This window comes from Styela clava, chromosome 6 (assembly GCF_964204865.1).
Source record: "Styela clava chromosome 6, kaStyClav1.hap1.2, whole genome shotgun sequence".
NCBI lineage: Eukaryota > Metazoa > Chordata > Ascidiacea > Stolidobranchia > Styelidae > Styela > Styela clava.
In genome coordinates, this window is record NC_135255.1 from 23,235,889 (window position 1) to 23,255,991 (window position 20,103).

A 20,103-nucleotide genomic window follows, 5' to 3' on the forward strand; every position below is an offset into this window, starting at 1 on the left:
GCAACCTCGCTCCCCGTCCCTGGGAAGGTGGGAAGGAAACGTTGTTTTCGACCCAAAGGAGACCATAGAGCAGTTAGAGGTGGACCACAATGCTAGGCGCGAAATTAATTTTCATTTTGATGGAAAACTCCCCGTTTTCCTAGTTCCATTTCTTTATACGGTGTTTTCACTTTGTTGAGCAGAAATTGTTCACACGTAATAGGATATGGAATCTACCAATCAAAATAACACTATAAATGCCACTGGAATAATAAACAGAGGGCCACGAGTGCTAAAAGCCTCTAGACGGGGCCCACAAGCTATATAAGGTTGGGAACCACTTTTCTACGCAATGCATTAAAAATACTAGACTCAGACTAGAAGCCAACAGTCATTCTTGATCCAAATCTAAAAGGCAGAACAAAGATGCAGTAGACTTTAATTAACCGGATTCCATTTGCGTGTTGTAGGCTATGTGTTATCTACTGTGATTGTGTTAAGTAAGTTGTAATTTTAAAGTATTGTTTATTCATCTCAGATAAATACGAGTATTTTTGAAACTAACCATGATCAAATATATCACCCTGTTTATGCTTATTGGAATAATTACTTTGGGGAACGCATCGGCTTTGGATAATTATGGGACAGTACTGACCGAGCAAATGAATCGATATTGCGAAACGTATATGTGTCAAGATACCGACCATACATCGGTAAGACAACAGAGAGGGCCGCGGGTTGGAAAAACTGGGCCAAAGGGCCCACCTGGACTACCCGGAATAGTCGGTCCCCGTGGACCTGCTGGAAGCGTCGGTCCACAAGGGGTCAAAGGTCAGCCCGGGGTTTCTGGACCACCAGGCCAAGTGAACTACACAAGAGTCGGAGAGATTGTAGAAAAAAAAGTAATGGGTAATGCAACATTATTTATAGCGATATACAAAGTCTGATAATGGCCACTTTCTGTTACTACCGACTACCGACTGTTCCCCGACTAGGCAGTATAGTTTAATACTGGTGATCGCCACCATCATACCAAAAACTAAGCGCAAACAACATTTTCAACATCATTTGTCATCATATATGTGATACCTCTTACAATCAGACTACCGCTCGTTTATTCACTTTGTATGCGACCACTCATTCGCAGACAACAGGGACATCCTTGGCAACTATTTTTGCATTTCTATATTATTTTTGTTCTGACTTATTGCCAACTGATTTATGTATTCGTTTTCATTAGGTATGTTCGCGCTTGTGCTCAATGAAGACTGCAGCAATTTCGCCACAACAGATCAAGCCCTGGTAACAGGCGGTGTGTTTGCAATCTATCCAGTGAGATTGAACCAAATAATTCACGTTTATTGCGACACATCGACAGACGGAGGAAAATGGATGGTGAGAAAATTTCGTATTTAATGTACAAGATTACAATGTATTATGGCGCACTTGTGAGCTTGTGTCGTCTGAATCATCTTGGGCAAACTGCAGTTATGACACACTCAGATACAAATAGATATCAGACGAATCAAATAATTTAAAACTGTAGTTTCAGTCCGAGACTCATCTGGCAAAACCAAGTAGCCAAGTGTACGTAATATACAGCCGTAACGGTGCTCCCGAAGTATTCCTACCAAGATGGCGCACAACCTGAACATAGTATGTGTACCAGGTAAGGGTTGTTCAGGTTGTGCGTCATCTTAGTACGAATACTTCCGGAGCGCCGTCGTAACAACTGCTATTTTGCACTTTAAACATTTTAAATGCACTTTAGAGGAAGGTGTCACAGATCAATGCTAACAATCAGTATATATTTTATCCAAGAGCATGATCACTTAATTTGCGGTGAACTACAGCCCGCGGAGTGCGTTTCCTCGACAGCTGAGGTCTAGTGTATGGAAATAGTAAATCGCCCTATGCGCGGTCAAAGATGTCGAATAGTGGCTGTATATGTTGGTCTAGTTAGTTCGGCACGATTCACGAATACTTTGTATCGTAGACAAGCAATTTTTGTTATTCTTTGCTGGGCATACCGAAGGAATAGATACATTTTCTGTAACAGGTTTTTCAACGAAGGTCTAACGGAATGCTCGATTTCGCCTCGTATGACTGGAATGCATATGCGAATGGATTTGGAAATTTAACCGGGGAATATTGGATGGGTAAGATAGATGGTTGTTGGAAAGGATAGGCTTGTAAAAAAAAAATCAAAAAACTTCAACTTGTTTATCATTTATAAAGTTCCATAATTAACATATCACCAGAAAACTGGCAATTCTGGCAACGGGATTCTATGATATATTTTTCGAAAGCAAAGCTAACTAAAATGAAAATATTGACTTTAATCTATGCGTAATAGCTTGGGTGTAAACTATGCTGAAGTGCAAATATTCTCCCAAATATAGTCGCTTGTGAATCTTGAAGTGAAGCATCTAATCAAATAAAATAATTTACAATGTTCTCAAATTTGTTAGGATTGGAGAAACTACATCGATTAACATCAGACGGTGACTTTGAACTCAGAATTGATTTGGAAGATTGGGAGGGATATAAACGCTACGCCAAGTATTCGTAAGTATTTCATCAATTATATTTTACCCGTTTTTTACAGCTGTGGGTATTGCGGACGGAGATTCCGGCTTCTGATTCGGAAACGACAATTTTTGATTAAAAAAGCTGAATCATTCGGAATACTTTTCAGATTTAATTGGAAGAATTTGACTCCGGCAACTTGTTTATTATTTCAAATCCGACTTCCTATCTTTACTTTGTGCTTAATGAAAAATTTTCTAGTCGATTAATAGCTTTGATTATGGGATTTACCAAGTTGACTGAATAAGACAAAACTAGGAAATTATCGATCGTCTCAAAACAGCCGCCTTCCTATTAGTAACACTTTGTTTAGATTCTTACAAATCCGGTCGAGCATTTCTAACGGCCTGTATCATCATATAGGTGATGCAAAACTGATTTTTCGGGTTTCAGGACTGAATATGAGATTCTATAATAAAACGCATTATATCTATGTTGTTGAAATAATATTCTCTTATTTCAGGTCGTTTTCCATCGGATCTGCTTCTATAAAATATCAACTCAATGTTGGAGGATATTCAGGAAATGCTGGGGATTCACTTGATTATCATAACGCAATGAAGTTTTCGACGAAGGATCAGGACAATGATAGGAACAGTGGCAACTGTGCAAGTGAATATAACAGTGGTGGATGGTGGTTTAATAGTTGCCATCGCTCGAACCTCAACGGTAAATATATCAGTGGAGGTCAGACTAGTAGAAGCAGTGAAGGAGTCATCTGGTACCATTGGAAGGGAAGCAGTCACTCACTGAAGTTCACAGAAATGAAATTCCGTCCGAGAATGTAAAGATGTTCAACCATCAATCAAAACTAAAGCCGTGGAGTTAGAGTCGTTGGTTCAAAAATTTCTAAATCGTTGTTGCAATTTTGAACTGAAACTCTAAATACAATATCAAACTTATCCTGCAAAAAGTTGTTTTCCCAATTTCTTCAAGTCAAAATACAAAATTCCAAATTTTACCCGGTACTTATTTGAAGTCAGAAGTCGAAATTTTCCAAGTTCGTAATCTCAAATTATTCTCATTTTAATAATATACTCGGATTCTGAACTCGGTTCCTTCAATATCTCAAACTATGATTTCCACAGCCTTTGGTAAAATGTAAATATTTTTTCATTTTGCAAAAGCAACATTTCAATGACCCTTCACCTAATCATCCGAGATAGAGTTTTCATTTTCAATACATTAATATAACAAATATCTGGACTAACCATTTTGTCATTATTCTAAATATCCGTTTAATCTTGTATAAATACATGTAAAATTATTTTCTGTTTGACATCTTTAGATGGTAAAATTTGAACAAAACAATTGTTTTATTCAAATGTCTTGAAACTTTCATTAAATCTATTAATTTCGTTGTTTTGAATTCCTTCAAGTTTCTTCAAATGTACATAGTAATTTTTAATCATTCAATTTTTGATAGCATGCTTAAATGTCAATAAATCATGTATTAGACAACAGGCTAGTCAATATTTTTGAATTGAAAAACAGGAAGACTGCTGATTGCGAGCGCCAATGATGTTTGCCAATTTTAGGAATGTACTTTTGTAGTAATAGTCGTTTGCGAGAACGATATTTTGTGGGAAGTTCATTTTGCGACGATAAAGTTCCTAATAACGAACTCATTCGATAAAGCAATTTTGACAGAATGGAATTTTACAAGAATGTAATTGTGAGGAATGAAATTTTTTGGGTGAGACTTTAGCGCGAATATAGTTTTAAATGTAATGTGTACTCGGTACACATGTGCTGTCTTGTCCGTACCAACTTTGACTCCAATCTTTAAGTTTTGTGAAAGACTTCTGTCATTGGTGATTCGCGCTAAGCGTTGGTAACACGTGCAGAGGTGCGGCTTCACGATTAAGTGTGCTGGCCAAGTCAGTAAAACCCAACCCACCAAAGATTGAGTGTGCTGCACAATAGGTCCGATAATACGATGAAGTCAGTAAAGACCCTATTTCCCAACAAAAATGCACGGATTTGAACAGATATACTACGAAGCAGAAATACAAGCCAGACTGTATCAACGATCAATGCAAGAATAGCGACGAACGTTCTAAGATGAGGTGCACGGAGTCTGCCAATATGGGTCGAATCTGACGCATTGGGCAATATATATATATAAGTCGAAACCATTAAAAACAGAAAATTCCAGTTCCGTCACATTGCAACTCTGGTTACATTACGCGTGGAGGTAGGTTATGTTTCAGAGGATTGGTTGATTTCTAACTGTTCGGGGTGACTCACGGGTACTCCAAAAATATGTTAAACAAGAGGGCGGACACCGGAACGTAGTATTTGTAACAGGTTAGGGTTAGGCCACAATTTCAAATACTACAGGAGTCACTGGGCTAGTCCCCGAACTCGTCATAGAACTAAAATAAGGAAAATTGGAATAAAACTATGGTATATTCCTAACCTGTTACATAAACTAAGTTCCGGTGTCCGTCATCTTGGTTCAAATATTCCTGGAGCGCCGGTTCACCTAACCGTTGATCTGTTACAACTTCCACCACCAAGTACGTACAAAACGAATAATCGATCGACTATTTTCATACTTCGCCAGGTAACCAAACAAATGTCCGTGTCTCGCGATGTGATTAAAATTATGGCCTCACCCTAACCTGGTACACATACTACATTCTGATGTCCGCCATCTTGGATCCCATAATTAGGGAGTACAATCGTAAACGCCCCGAATGTGAGTAAACCAGAAATGCCCTCACATCTCTGAGTAATCCATGCCAGTTCGAATTCTGGAGAGGTTAATTGAGTGCGAGAGAGTTGCTGGACTCCTCCACGTGCCAAGGAGGTTCACGTAATCACTGGTTAGCCGGGTCTGGCCCTATTCTAATACCCGGCATGGACTGGTACTTGGTATAACTAGGCCGCTTGGGAAGAGGAATGATACGATTCTAATCGGCATATATTCAAAAACAGCAATCCCCAATCGAAATAAAACATTAGTCTTTCAACATCTCTGACAACAAGAGTTTTAGTATGAAAGTATATTTAATATTCATTTTTTTTCACACTATAAAAAGATAGAATAACTGATAAAGCCAGTATTCACATTTTCACAACCTATGTTTAATACATTTAGCCTTTACAACTTTCATCTGTTAAAATCTGATTAGGAAATTTGGTAAAAATTCATGAAATAAGATTCGACTCCGACTCCACATTATTTCAACTCCAAAGTTTATGCAAATTTCAAACATATCAATATCCAAAAATAACTTTATAAGTCTTTTTCTCAAATGGAAATTCACATCTTAAGACTTATAAGATGTTTGATAAAGATAGGCCGAAAAGACAGCAAAAAAATATCAATGAAATAAAAAGTCGAATCAGGCTGCATAAGAATTCAATTACGAGTGTATGCAATCTGATATTACTGATGGCCTAAGACAGTGGTTCCCAAACTTGATTTACCGCGGGCCAAAATTAGAAGCGGAATGATAATTGCGGGCCTGGAGAGTTGAGCGCCTGCTAGGGATCGATATCGATACGTATAATTGAGATAATTGGATTGTTACGGATGCACCCATGCCCAAACTAGGATAATTGGCGGTATCTATACTACAAAAAAGCATGAAGTGTTAAACTATTATACTCAAGTTCGACAGGCCATAATAAATTGTTATGTGGGGCATAATTAGCCCGCGGGCCGCGTTTGGAACCACTGGCCTAAGATAATCATTACCAACCGGGAATTCGTAAATAGATTTCAGGGTTCTCGTGAGCTCTGCAAGCATAAGATAAAAAACAAATTGTATAATGAGTCTGTGACCATTCGCCACAGCGTAATACAAATCCTATTTATGTAAATGAAACTTTTAAGGTTAAGAACCACGGTCCAACTAATTGTTTGTATCGCTGAACCTGTGAAAGGTCATCATTACAACACAGTATATGTAGAGGGCACAGGCATTCCTCTCTCTAACGCATGCCTCACTTCCCAACGTAGGGCAGATCGCTTTTTACTTGTCGGTACAACATAGGTGTTGGGAACGTAAATTCTTTGCGGCTTCTAGAAAAGAAAACAGGTTGAAAGAATAGTGTAGAACAGGGCTTACTCAACTGGTGGACCGCGGTCCGAATCCGAATCTTTCAAGTATCTTAAGCTGGGCCTTAAGCAAGGTCTCCCTTGAAGGGCAACGGGGCAGGTTTCTAGAGGCCACAAAAATAATCCCCGACTAGGTTTAAGCATGTATATATACGCTGCAATTCAATATACCAGTATATAATGTCACGGCATTTACCACAAGTCGAGGCAGGTGCTCCATTCTCCTGGCCGGCGAACAACTTTCCGCTTCTAATTTTGGCCCCCGATCAATAAACTTTGGGGACCACTGTCTTAGATCATGGTAGTTCCTCATATTTCCACGCCCCCCTGAGGGACGTGTCCCATCGTTTGAGAATCACTGGGTTAGACTCAACTGTATTTGCGTATACATATCTCTCGGTTAACCTCGTGCATAGCTCATGCATAAGTAGGTAGTGCCGAATGCTTGCAGTGATGCCTTTAACGGCATGCAGTCTTTATTATGTATTATAGAATAGGCAAAAATATCCCTCATTTTTGCCGAGCGATGACATGCTGGTTAAACTGCTAGACTTTTTTAAGTCAGGGGTGAGCAACAGGCGGGCCCGCAAGGCCACAACCCGAATTATTTGGTTTGGCCCTTGTCAACACTCAGATTTTGCATAGTTAACAAATTATGCAAGAAGTCAAAATTTCAAGTTCAAGTGCGCTATGGGTAGCAATACTAACCGGCTGTGGTTCATCCTTGTACATCATTTGGGCTTTGACTTCCCATCTTAAATCTTTATGGCTTTTCTCTCCGGGAGCTTTTATTGAATTCCATACGTCTCTGTATTGATGGTATCTACAAGATGGAAAAATTTTGAGAGGATTATTCATTGTAAAGGTATTCCATCGAAATTCTGGGTACAAGTTGCTAAAGTCCAAGTTTCATCAAATTTCTGAGTCGAGGTAGAATACTCATAAGTTCATTCGGCCCGCTGCTTTTATGTGTGACAAGTCGAGTGAATTCGCTCACAAGTCATGACTCGAGTCGATGGATTCATTAGTCACCCTCGAGTCAGAAGCCCAGTGAATTCACCCCGTTTCTAAGTCGAGTCAATGTAGCCTCGAGTCACAAGTCAGATTGAGCCAATGTACTCTCGAGTCACAAGTCTAATCAACGCATTCTCAGGTTACAATTCAGGTCACGTTACTGTAATTGTGAGTCAAAAGCCGAGTGAATGCACTGTCGAACTCAGAGGCCTAGTGGATGCACTTTCGATTCACAAGTCGAATCAATGCACTCTCAAGTTACAACTCGAGTCAATGTATTACCAAATCAGAAGCCAGATCAGTGTACCCCCGAGTCACAATCGAGTTATTGCACTCTTCAGACTCAACATCTTCGTACACTTACTACGGGACCGCCAATTATAGTACATACCAGTTTTATTGAGAGTTACTCGAATAATATTACATTCAAATTTAATGAAAATATAATTTTATCTCGAAAATCATTGGAAAATAACAAATTGGGTTGGCAATGCCGAATGGGGAAGATACTGATCCATGCAATAATGTTGCTTGTTACGTACCAGTAGTTGCCTACAGTTAAAATGTGTCATCAAAAAGTACTCCATAAAGAGTAACCAACCTGTTAACAGGGTCTGATTTCTTGATATTCCTTGTATGAGGGTGAACTGTGTTCGGTCTGATGTCTATAGATAGAAAACAGTGGGGTTAGGGGTGGGGTAGATCAGGGTTCCTCAAACTCAACCACAAGCCCCTCTAGAGGGCCACAGAGCGTTTTACTGGAGGGCACAAGCAAAGGGCTTCATCACTGGGTGCCATTCATGATTAGTTTACAGTACATTGATTAACACCGAAAATTGCACGCGACACCCGATAAATTCACTCCAAAGTGAATTTCTAAATGGAAATTCCTCAAATATTCCTAAAATGAAGCTTCATGCAAATAAAAATCCCACTCACATGAAGGTAACGGTTGATCGTGAATGAACTCTTGATCCGATTTCCTTTCCTGAAAAAAAAAAGACTTGGACTTAACAACATTGGCCACCTCACCAAGGGTGAGATAAATTGGTGAGCAATTCTGAACGAGAAAATGTCCGACAAAAACATAGTACCTCCTTACAAACTAATGGTTGCTTTCACAAAGCCTTGTTCGTAATAGAAAACTTAAGAAAAAATTTCTCAGATTTACTCAGACATAAGTGAAACTTATCGTTTGACTGGCCGAAGTCATTAAATCTCACAAGCTGAGTCATTTTAGCCCGCTGCTGTGAAAAATTACAAATCGAGTCATTGGCAATGACTCATTGCACTCACAAGTCTTGTAATTGCACTCACAGGTCGAGTCACCCACTCAGTCGAAAATACCCAAAAACTATTGCGTGACTCACCAAAGGCCTGGCTGTATGAGGTCTAGGTGGGAGCATTGTTGCCAAGCGTTCCCGATCGTAACTGACCGCCATGTCATCCATGGAAATGTCGTGAAGTCTGTAAGAATTTTCGTTCATCCCGTCCGCAACTAACGACTCATCGAAGACCGCAGATTCTCCATTTTGTTGTTTTCTAAAAAAGCAAAAAGTTTGAGACATTTTGACTCAATAATTCGATATTAGACTTTTGATTTGAAACACAATTACTAAAACTAGGGCAAAAACATATATTTCACAATTTCGAAGAACACATAGGATCTGAGAAAAGGCGCGCTTACAGAACAATACCGACTTCGAACACAAAACCAGAAAAGTGACGTGCTTGTATAACAATGCCGACTTAACAAGTTGGCAAAAAATTTGAATATTATGAAAAAGAATGCGACTCACGAGCTTAAAATTTTGGACGCCCTGTTCTAGAGCATATTCAAAATTAAGGCGAGAAAACTCTTCCATAAAAACTTGCTTGATAGCTTGCCTACTGCCTTGTTTAAAGATATAGAAATACCCACCTTAGAACCTTCCTGCGTCTGATGACTCTCCTTTCTGAGCTTGTTGGTAATTCATGCGTGACACTGGTTGTTGGGGTTACCGGTGTGATGTCACCAGTAGTTTGAAATCTACCTTGAGAAGTGATGTCATCGCTGTTGCTAGGGTAACCAAAAAATCCTGTGACCTCATCATCGTTGTCGTGACGATCATAAGATGTGGGAATATCATTATTTGTTGTAATTGTAGCAGTGAAATCACGAGGTTGTCGTGGCAATAGTGACTCATCACTGCTACCTAGTGGGGAGTCATCCACAGTTTTTACGCGAGTTTCAGGTGAAGTGTCGAGGCCGCTAGACGAAGAGAAAGCTGTCGTTGTACGGGTCTGTCCCGAAGTTCCCAGTGTTGATGGATCCATTCGACGAGGAGAAACCTATAAAAAGAATTTGTGTTATACCCAGGGATTGTTTTAAGCAGTGCGAGGGGTCGGACAAGTAATGCCAAACTTGTAAAATACTAACAAACCTATTAATAACACTCAGTGGGGCAGTGAGAATTTTTTAAATCGAAGGTGTGCTTAGTACAAAGCTGAACCGAGGAAATTCAAGTCTTCCTAAACAAGCGGTTCCTAACCTGGGGAAAGTGGCTCAATGAAGGGGCCACAGATCACTTGGAGGGGGGCTACAATGCTAGAGAAAAAAATGATTCTACTTTTCCCTTTACAAGTAGGCTGTCAATCAGAATAACACCATGAATGCCACTGGAATGATAAACAGGGGGCCATGTAGGCTAAAAGCCTCCCTTGTGTAAAGATGGAAAATGTTACAAAAATAGGTGCAGAATATGTGAACCAATATGGCGGACACCGAAACGTAGTATGTTTAACAGGTTAGGCCATAATTTTATTCCAATTCTCTATATTTTCGTTCTATTATGAGTTCGGGGACTAGCCAAGTGACCCGTAGTATTTCTACCTGAAATTATGCCCTACCTCAACCTGATACACATACTATGTTCGCCATCTTGGTTCACATGTTACCAAAAATAAATGTGTATTGAAATTTCTAGTCATTACCTGGATATGGGGTTGATATCTGGATAAGTTTGGTTTGGGCATCGACGGTTTCTCTTGTCTCTGGTTTGAAGGACTTGCGTCTGAAGGAAGAAAAAACTGTTTGAATATTCTGTATTCATGAATTGATCAGGATAAGACATCATTTGTATCCTAGGCGAGAGGAAAGCTGTTAAGATGAATAGATCATACGACATACTTCTGTGCCTCGTCCGATTACCAGTCCATGTCAGGTATGGGATTAGTTAGCCAGGTATTTGTCTCATATGCATGGACTTAATGGTAGATGAAGCCATAACCGACCAGTAGATAAGTGAACCGCCCTATGGCGGTAAGGAATACAGCAATCCTCTCGCACATAAATATCCCCGGCTACCATGGCCAGACTTACATAATTAAAACGTTACAGAAATATATTTGTGTTAGTGTGCAGCCAGATCTTCAAATCAAACTATTCTGAACAATACCAAAAATATCTTGTCACTAAGAGTCTAGTGTAGTTTCGTATCTCGAGTACTTCAAGTGCGCGTACAATGTTTGCATATGTCAAACCTAATCCCCACTTGACTGCGACGTGATTATGACCTCGTAGTGAGGTAATTTTTGGATGGCGTAGTCAGGTGGGGGTTAGAATTGACATGTGAAAAAATTGTCATGCTACGCCCGCTAGAAGTACTTCAGGTACGAGACTACACAAGACCCGACACTGAGGTATTGGTTGATGATATATACTTTATGGCATTTTTCCTCTGTAACAAATATCATACCAGAATTTGTGCTTGGTGATGAAATCCCGGTGAACCATGAAGAACTTCCGCTTGATCGATCATGCTCAACAAGTCTTTGAAGATCTGTAAAACAAAACAAGATATTGAATGTGCCATAAAAGTGTGCTACGATGCATCACACCGCCGAGTCGAAAGTAGGGTACTCCCGTAGTATATGTACCTGGTTAGAGTTAGGCCATAGTTTTATTCCGAGTATGCGAACAAAATTAGTTACCTCCATATCGGTACACACCTTTCTGGAGCGCCAAATAATGTTGGAAAATTATTCAACAGTAAATACCGATACACTTCTGCTGGAGCCCCCAGAATAGAAGCCGTGTTTCACCATATGATCAAGTCATTTCATTGGCTTTTACAAGAATGACTTTAAAAACGACTGCCTGCTATTAAACGGCGTGGGGGCGTCGCTCCTACTTAGGCTATACTCGTCAAAATACCGTCGTTAACGATGTATATAATTTATTAGAGCAGCGATGTGCAGCCTTCAATACAGGAGGGCCAGGTACAAATAACTGTGTGAAGCCGCAGGTCGCACCTTTATTTAACATAGGCTTTCTAGTAGTTGTAGGCACAGAAATTGATATTATGATATGATGGTACAAGCTAGCTGTGACGGCATCATAGATAATGTTATAGAAATAAATAATAAGTTGCAACGCAAAGCGATTGGATATCTGATAAAAACGTGCCCGAAATTAGGGCAGTGGAGGATGATAGTTAGATGTCCAGAAAAATAGTATTTTCAATAGTGAAAAAGTTCCGATAGACTCGAAAACTACAGGAGTAGTACCACATGCTGACATGAATCATTGAATGGGATCTGGTATAGTTTAGTACTACATATACTTCTAGTGGGTGTAGCATCACAATTTTTGGACATGCCGATCCTAACCCCCATCTGACTTTGCCATTCAAAAATTATGTCACTACGACGTCACTATCCGGTCATAGAGCAGGGTCGTCCAACCCGTGGCCCGCGCGGTAGTATTCGAATCCCAACGTCTTCCACAAATCTGGGCCATTATTGAAACATTTATTAAAAACAATATTCCTCGTCATTCAAACGCACGAGAAGCACCACCCAGCTATCGAAATCTTATTTATGTCCCTTTGTGAGCGTTATTGCTAGAGATAGATGTTTGAATTTATTTTCATCGTTCGCCATGTATGTATGTTTATTCGTCTCGTAAAAGCAATATAAAAGAGTAAGTAATTATAAGTACTGAAGACGGGATGTATGCACAAGACCATATTGGCCTAAAACACAGATGTGCGGCATACACCCCTTTTGATATATATAAATTATAATAGGGTAAATCAAATATGTACAATATGGTCCTTTATACGTATACGTCCTTTATATGTATTTTAATCTGTTTTTCTGTGAAGCTAGAAGAGGCAGTTTGCATGACCTCAATATTTGAAAGCACTTAGGCTACTTGTAGAAGCAAGTTTTTTCTCAGATGAACTGTGTCAAATCCCCTTTGAGATTCCTAATTTCTGGCAGTCATAGGAAATATTCGCTATGCATTGCTACATCACACATCGCACCGAACTTATTGGATAAAAGCGGTGTCATACTTGACAATAAAATATCTGTTTGGTGATGTGTGGTGAAAACTTTTGACTTAACTATATCTTCGTATTTTTATCGTTTTTATAATTTTGGTGTGAGATTTTTGTTTGTTTTTCATTAATCTGTAGTCGGTGTAGTGAAAACTGGAACATAACAACCATGTCAAGTGGCCCGCACAATCATACTTAAACTAAATGTGGCCCTATGGCCAAAAAGGTTGGACAACCCTGTCATAAAGCTTGTCAAATATAAATACAAACGCCCGAAATGGCATCGGTGCCGACGATAAAGAACTGACTAATGTCAGCAATCTCTCTCATACTGGGATCGTCGCGACAAGAAAAGCGAGAAAAATAGCTGTTCGATTTCGGGTGTGCAGACGAGCACGTCATGGATGACAGTTCGCATATTATATAGGATAATATATTACGTTACTGTGACGCCGCAGTGACATAATTTTTGGATGGAGTAGTCAGGTGGGGGTTAGGATTGACCGAGAAAAAATTGCTATGCCCACTAGAAGTATGTGTGGTACTAAACTATATCAGACCCATTGAATGTTACACTGAGCAATTGTAGCGCCGTTTGGTCAAATTATCTCTAAAAAAAGGGGGTCATATGTACGGTAGTTTCATACCTAACGTACTTCTAGTGGGAGAGGCATAAACAAATTTTCATGTTTCAATCCTAACCCCCACCTGACCACGCCATCCAAAAATTACGTCGATACGAACTGTCATCCAAGATGAGCAACCGAAATTGAACAGCTATTCCACTCGTTTTCTCGTCGCAACGATCTCGATATGAGAAAGATCGCTGACGTAGGTGTAATTTTTGGATGGCATAGTCAGGTGGGGGTTAGGAATAACATATGCAAAATTCGTTATGCTACGCTAACCGGAAGTACTTGTGGTACTAAACTATACTAGACCCAAAAAAGTTCGGGTCTAGTATAGTTTAGTACCACAAGTACTTCCGGTGGGCGTAGAATAACGAATTTTGCATATGCTATTCCCAACCCCCACCTGACTATGCCATCCAAAAATTACGTCACTACGACGTCACCATCACGTCATAGGGATTGCCAGAGTATAATTACGATCGCCCGAAATGACATCTGCGCCGCCGATAACGAACTTGCTAAAGCCGGCGATCTTTCTCCTATAGTGATCGTTGTGACAAGAAAACGAGAGAAATTGCTTGCTCGATTTCGGGTGATTGTCTGCGCGGTTTGGACGACCATCCGCATACTTCGGTGGGCCTTATTACGCCACTGTGACGTCGAAATGACGTAATTTTTCGGTGACGTAGTCAGGTGGGGGTTAGGATTGACATATGCAAAAATTGTTGAGCCAGGTCAACTAGAAGTACATGTGGTACTAAACTATACCAGACCCAAAAGTTCACAGTGTCCGTTGTTTGATGGTATTACAATCAATCAATCATTTATTTTGGTTCTCTGACATGAACAACACAAAAAGTGAACAGACAAAACAAGAAGCAGAGATACCTGGGAGACGGGCATAACTTAAAAAAAGTTAAAAAGCGTACAAAGTACGTGCCCGCCCACCAAACCACCCGCCTACAACTCCAGAACTCTGACATTACACAAAAAACGCCCGTTAAAACTAACACAAGCCTTTACGAAATTGCCTCAGCCTTGTTTGAGAAACGTCAAAATATCCCAAATTTGCTAGTTGCTCTCGAATCTCGTCGTCTGATAATTCTAAATTCTCCATATTCTGATATTTCTCGAAAATTACAGCCAACACAGAATTCGAAATCTTCTTTTTTTTTTTTTTTTCATTGCAACAAAAGAGTAAAAGCAATTAGAAAATAACAGTATGTCAAATGCAATATTTAAATAATAACACTAATTTTGGCAGTGGATTATCACCAAATGGCAGAGAATAATAAGAAATTTTATTTTTATTGGGGGGAGGGGATATTGCTTTAAATATATAGTTGCAAGATACAAATTCTAATATATTGAGTATAATTCAAACAGATAAATTTATCTATTTAAACTTGGGCCTCTTAGTATTTTCATGTAGTGACCATTTCGCATGTGCTAATACATTATCAGTATGACCTTGGTCATTTAAAATAATTTAAAAAACCTAGTTTCATGGGACCCTTATGGATAGCTTGACACTGAAATCATCTAGCAATATAGACAAAATTAAAATAACAAAACAAAGTACAGTACATGGAAAAGTTGACCACGTTTTGGAAAACGTAAACAGATCATAAAAAAGCTCATTCAATTATTCCAACTCGTCATCTGAATCTGTAACCAACACTATTAACAATTAAACCAGCATAATATTGAAATATAACTACATATAGAATAATAGACCAAACTTCCTTTACCATTCGTACATGAATTGCTAATTTGTGTTCATTTTTAAGACCAATAGCAGTTGTAAAGATGAATACCACATTTTAATAATCACATTGTTACAATAATATATCATAGGCAATATTAACTTGCATTTATAACATTATTGATTTCTCAAGTAAAATTTCAATCCTTTCATCCAATGTAACATTTGCTCTTTTAGCTTCAGACATGTACATTATAGCAGCTTTCAACTTGCATTTAAATAGTGTACGTAAAATGGATTGAAAATAATCTCCACCAAACACAACAAAATTTCTAAACTCCCAAATAGCTCCCTTTGCACAAGATATTATCAATTTAATTGATGGGGGTGTATTATACAGAAATATGATTGTCCTGATGTTGTACATATCAGGAGTAATATCACACCATTCCCAAAATTGTTTCATATACATACATTCGTAAAACAATTGTCTGCACGTTTCAATATTATAACTACAAAAATGACACATTCCCCTTTCGTTATCAACCCAATGTCTCACTTGTTGCTAAAGCCAAATGAGCGATTTTCCATCCTAATACTTGAAGTTTTCTTGGAATATATTTATCCCATAAGTTCACCCAATAAATATTCTCAGTTGCTATACTATATCTTTCCGACAAATGTTTATATTTACTTATCATGTATTTTTCATGCCAAAAGAGTTCTACATATCTGGAGTGTAATTGTTTAGTTGTTGGTATTTTTTCAAAATCAAAACCAGACATTGGATTTAATGTACTATAATTATTAATGCCTGTTAGACGAATAATTTTCCATTCCATGGGTATAACCCTTACAATTTCATAAACTATTTCAGTAATTTGTTTCTCGCAATTGCATTTCATTGGCTGACTCATTTTGCCCCACCTTGACCCAGCTACTTTCTCAGCTATAGTTTTGCAGCTGTATTGAAATAAATCTTTGATATAAATAATATTTCCCTTTATCCAATTTTCAATGTTGTCTGGATATTTTGACAAAGGTATCATTGGATTCCACCATAACACTTGGTTAATAATTTGGTACTTATTTGTAATTTTTCCCCTAGTAAATCCCATGTCTTTGAAATGATTGATCATATCTATATAAACTTTTGGAATGTTTGGATTCTTTGAATTGTATAGACAGAGATGTAATATTTCTAAATTTTTCGTAGTCAATTTTTTATGATAATTGTTTACATAAACCTTTGCTCTAGATGCCCACGGAGCGTCAGCTCCTGATATCAATTGAAATAACCATTTTATCTGAATATTCTTGATTTGAACCTCCATATCTATGCATCCCAATCCCCCATCTTTCTTATCTATGCAACATATTTTTCTATTAATCAGAGGCCGTTTACCACCCCACATAAAATCCCATATTAATTTATTTATATTATTAATTATATTTTTTGGAACATATTCATATGAAGATAAATACCAAACTTTAGAGAGAATAAAGGTTTTAACAACACAGTTTTTGCCTATCATGCTTAAACTTCCTGATTTCCACAAGTTTATTTCATTTCTTATATTCTGTTCTACTCTTTCCCAATTTTCGGTAATCACATCATCATTATTCCCCAACCATGCTCCTAGTATTTTAATCTTATCATATGATACTCTGATGCTTTCTATTTCAGTAATCAGGTGATTTTTTAACGTACCGCATAGTAATATTTGTGATTTACTTTTATTTATAGTAGTTCCTGTAGCCTTTTCAAATTTATCAATCTCTCTTAAGGCCTTATAAACGGATGGAATATTAGTGAGAGTTAATGATGCGTCATCAGCAAACCCCTTATATTTTTCCTCATTTCCAGCTACTGATACAAATCCTTGTATTCTGAAATTATTTCTAATTGTACATGCAAAAGTTTCCGCTACAAAAGTATATAACAGGGGGGATAAAGGACAGCCTTGTCGGACGCCTCGTTCTATTTTAAAAATCTTACCCAAATATCCGTTTGTTATAATTACCGCACATGTGTGATTATACAAAAATTTTTCATACGAGATGAATGTATCCCCAAAATTGAGTTTTTTCATGATATTCCAAAGAAAATCCCTATCAACACTATCGTATGCTTTTTGCCAATCAATAGACAAAATGGCCAAATCTTTTTGGAACTTATTTAAAAAAAAGATATCGTCTCTTATACTTAATATATTTTCATGAATATTTCGACCATGTATAAAGCCTGTTTGATCAGGGTGTATTAAATTTGGGATTACATATTTAAGGCGTTTAGTTAAAATCTTCGCTCACAACTTATAATCAAAATTTAATAATGAAATAGGTCTCCAATTCTCTAGTTTCAGTTTTTCTCCTTTTTTATATAGTAGTGTAATGACAGCAATCTGCATTGACATCTGCATTAATGACAATCGTAAAAAATGTAATTATACACATAAGGATCCATACAAGTGATAGATGCATAGCAATAGATAAGGAGTCGCGAAAGACTGTGGCAGTCATCGAGTCAGCGACACCTGTGGGCTGAAGTTTTAGAGGGAATGACAAAAAAATTACCTAAATGACTTAAATAAAGAATTGAATTGAACATGTAAAGAATAACAAGTCAATATCAAGAAGACGGCTTATTTAACTGAGCCAGTCCCTCAAAGAAATAAAGGAAATAAAATCATATGCAAAAATACCGGTACTTCCGTAGCATGTGAACCAAGATGACGGACACCGGAATATAGTATATGTACCAGGTTAGTGTTACGCCATAATTTCAGGTACAAATATTACGGGAGTCATTGAGCTGTCCCCAAACTCGTAATAGACCAAAATGGGGAAAATTGAAATGAAATTATGGCTTAACTCTTCCTGGTACACATACCGCGTTACAGTGTACATCATCTAGGTTTACATACTTCGGGAGTGCCAAAATAACAAATATAAAATTGTTGCGAGGAGTAGGAAAACTCGGCGATGTGTTTTAAACATGGAGATTCCACTAAATATTGAACAGTGCTCCCGAAGTATTCGTGCCAAGATGGCGCACAACCTTAACATGCTATGTGTACCAGGTTAGGGTGGTTCATGTTGTGCGTCATCTTGGTACGAATACTTCCGGAGCGCCAGGATTACATCGAAAAAAGTTGGGAAACACTGCTTTGGGATAAAATTGCAGAAACATTTCGCCCGCTACAACATACTTTGACTGAAAGTAATAAAAAAAACAAGCGATTTTGAAATTTTCTGTGCAACAAGAGACACGAAAACAAAAAGGAAATATAGTAATATATATATATATAGAAGTTTGAAACCTTTGTGTTAGAATTAAATTTTGAAATATTCTGTTTAGCAAGAGAACGATGCTTAAATATACGGACACGAAAGCCAAAACGCATCGCAAACTTCACACCAACGCTAATGCGGATCCTATAGAGCCTAAAGGAATGTTTTGAACAAATAAGTAACAGCCTTTTAGCGAAAAATACAATCATCAAAAAACACTGAAAATTTCAAAGCAATTAGTCCAGTAGTTAACGGAAATAATTAAGGATAGTTATCTTCACTCTTGCTACAGTATCCCTACTATAATTGCATACGGATCCACCGACACAAAAACATAGAAGAAGGATAACTAGGTATTCCCACAGAAACCAAATCATCAGAACAACAACTTAACGAGATAGCGATCAAACTATCAAAGACCGCCGACTTATCGATCTAGCTGTATCTTTCGCTCTGACTCAGTATCGACACCGCGTATCCCATCACTACTTAATTAACTCGCTAATTAAACGACATAATTCATCTAAAATGAGGAGGCAATGCAGAGGAGAGAGCCACAACTCAGAAAAAAAATTAACGAACGAGAATAGTACGGCATAGTTTTATCAATGTACTTGGTAAAATTGAGTGAAAAGTTTAAATTTCCATATTTGCAATGAAAAATCCCAAGTTATAATATTTTGATGGTTCTCGTTGCTAAAATCTTGTGATAACTTTTGGGCTTTTCTATGCGTGAAAATGGGATCAATAGTTCTTGAGTAGTAACTATATTGGAAATTCTTTTATTGCAAAATTACATTTTGCAAATTGATAAAATATCATTTTGCAGTTTTCTAGGTACTCCAGAAATGAGTGAACCAAGATTGCGGGAACCAGAATGTAGTATGTGTACCAGGTTATGGTTAGGCTATAAATTCAGGTACAAAAACTGCGGAAGTCACTTGGTTACTTGGCGGGTGTTAGTTTTTTCAATTACTTCACGATTAATATACGGGCGTTTCTATCTAGTTGCAATTTTGACAAAAATGATAAACTGTAAATATCACAGTGAATTTACTGAAAATTTAATCATATGAACGGCGGGTAAGTACTGAAGATAAAATGATTGACGTAACATGTATTATGAATCAGTTTGTTTGAGGAGTAAATATTTGAACTTTCCTTTGCAATACGTTGACGGTAGTTTGTATCGTTTGTGCTTTCGTTTGTTTGCGCAAATCGCTAAGCAACCCTTTGTTATGCAATATTTTGTTTGAATCGCAAAAATGATAGTTGACTTTTTCATGCTTTTAATTTTATATCGTGTACGTGTTATTTTCGTATTATAAGAATAATCAAAAACTCCACCAATTGGTCATCGCCTGAATACTCGATATTGAGTATTCAAGTAACTCAGCTTTGTGTTACTCACTCATACTAAATACTTGGATAAATCGGCATTTCTATAATCGCATTTCTATGTGGTCAAAATAATATTTGTAAATTTAAAAAAGA

At 37.8% G+C, this 20,103-nt stretch overlaps 2 protein-coding genes across 2 annotated transcripts; one reads left to right on the forward strand and one right to left on the reverse strand.

Moving 5' to 3' along the window:
- The first annotated feature begins 521 nt into the window (after positions 1–521).
- On the forward strand, positions 522–3,993 carry LOC144424343 (microfibril-associated glycoprotein 4-like). Its single transcript, XM_078113540.1, has 5 exons — positions 522–888; positions 1,220–1,374; positions 2,039–2,138; positions 2,451–2,547; positions 3,032–3,993. The coding sequence occupies exons 1-5, from the start codon at positions 546–548 to the stop codon at positions 3,354–3,356; spliced, it is 1,020 nt and encodes a 339-aa protein (XP_077969666.1). The 5' UTR covers positions 522–545; the 3' UTR covers positions 3,357–3,993.
- Positions 3,994–5,564: 1,571 nt separating this feature from the next.
- On the reverse strand, positions 5,565–14,775 carry LOC144424340 (uncharacterized). The gene is made up of 9 exons (XM_078113537.1): positions 14,628–14,775; positions 11,392–11,475; positions 10,628–10,707; positions 9,576–9,985; positions 9,025–9,196; positions 8,594–8,642; positions 8,256–8,319; positions 7,349–7,463; positions 5,565–6,604 (listed from the first exon to the last, which is right to left on the reverse strand). Exons 1-9 carry the CDS (start codon positions 14,725–14,727, stop codon positions 6,473–6,475), a joined length of 1,206 nt encoding a protein of 401 aa, XP_077969663.1. The 5' UTR covers positions 14,728–14,775; the 3' UTR covers positions 5,565–6,472.
- Between the last annotated feature and the right edge of the window lie 5,328 nt (positions 14,776–20,103).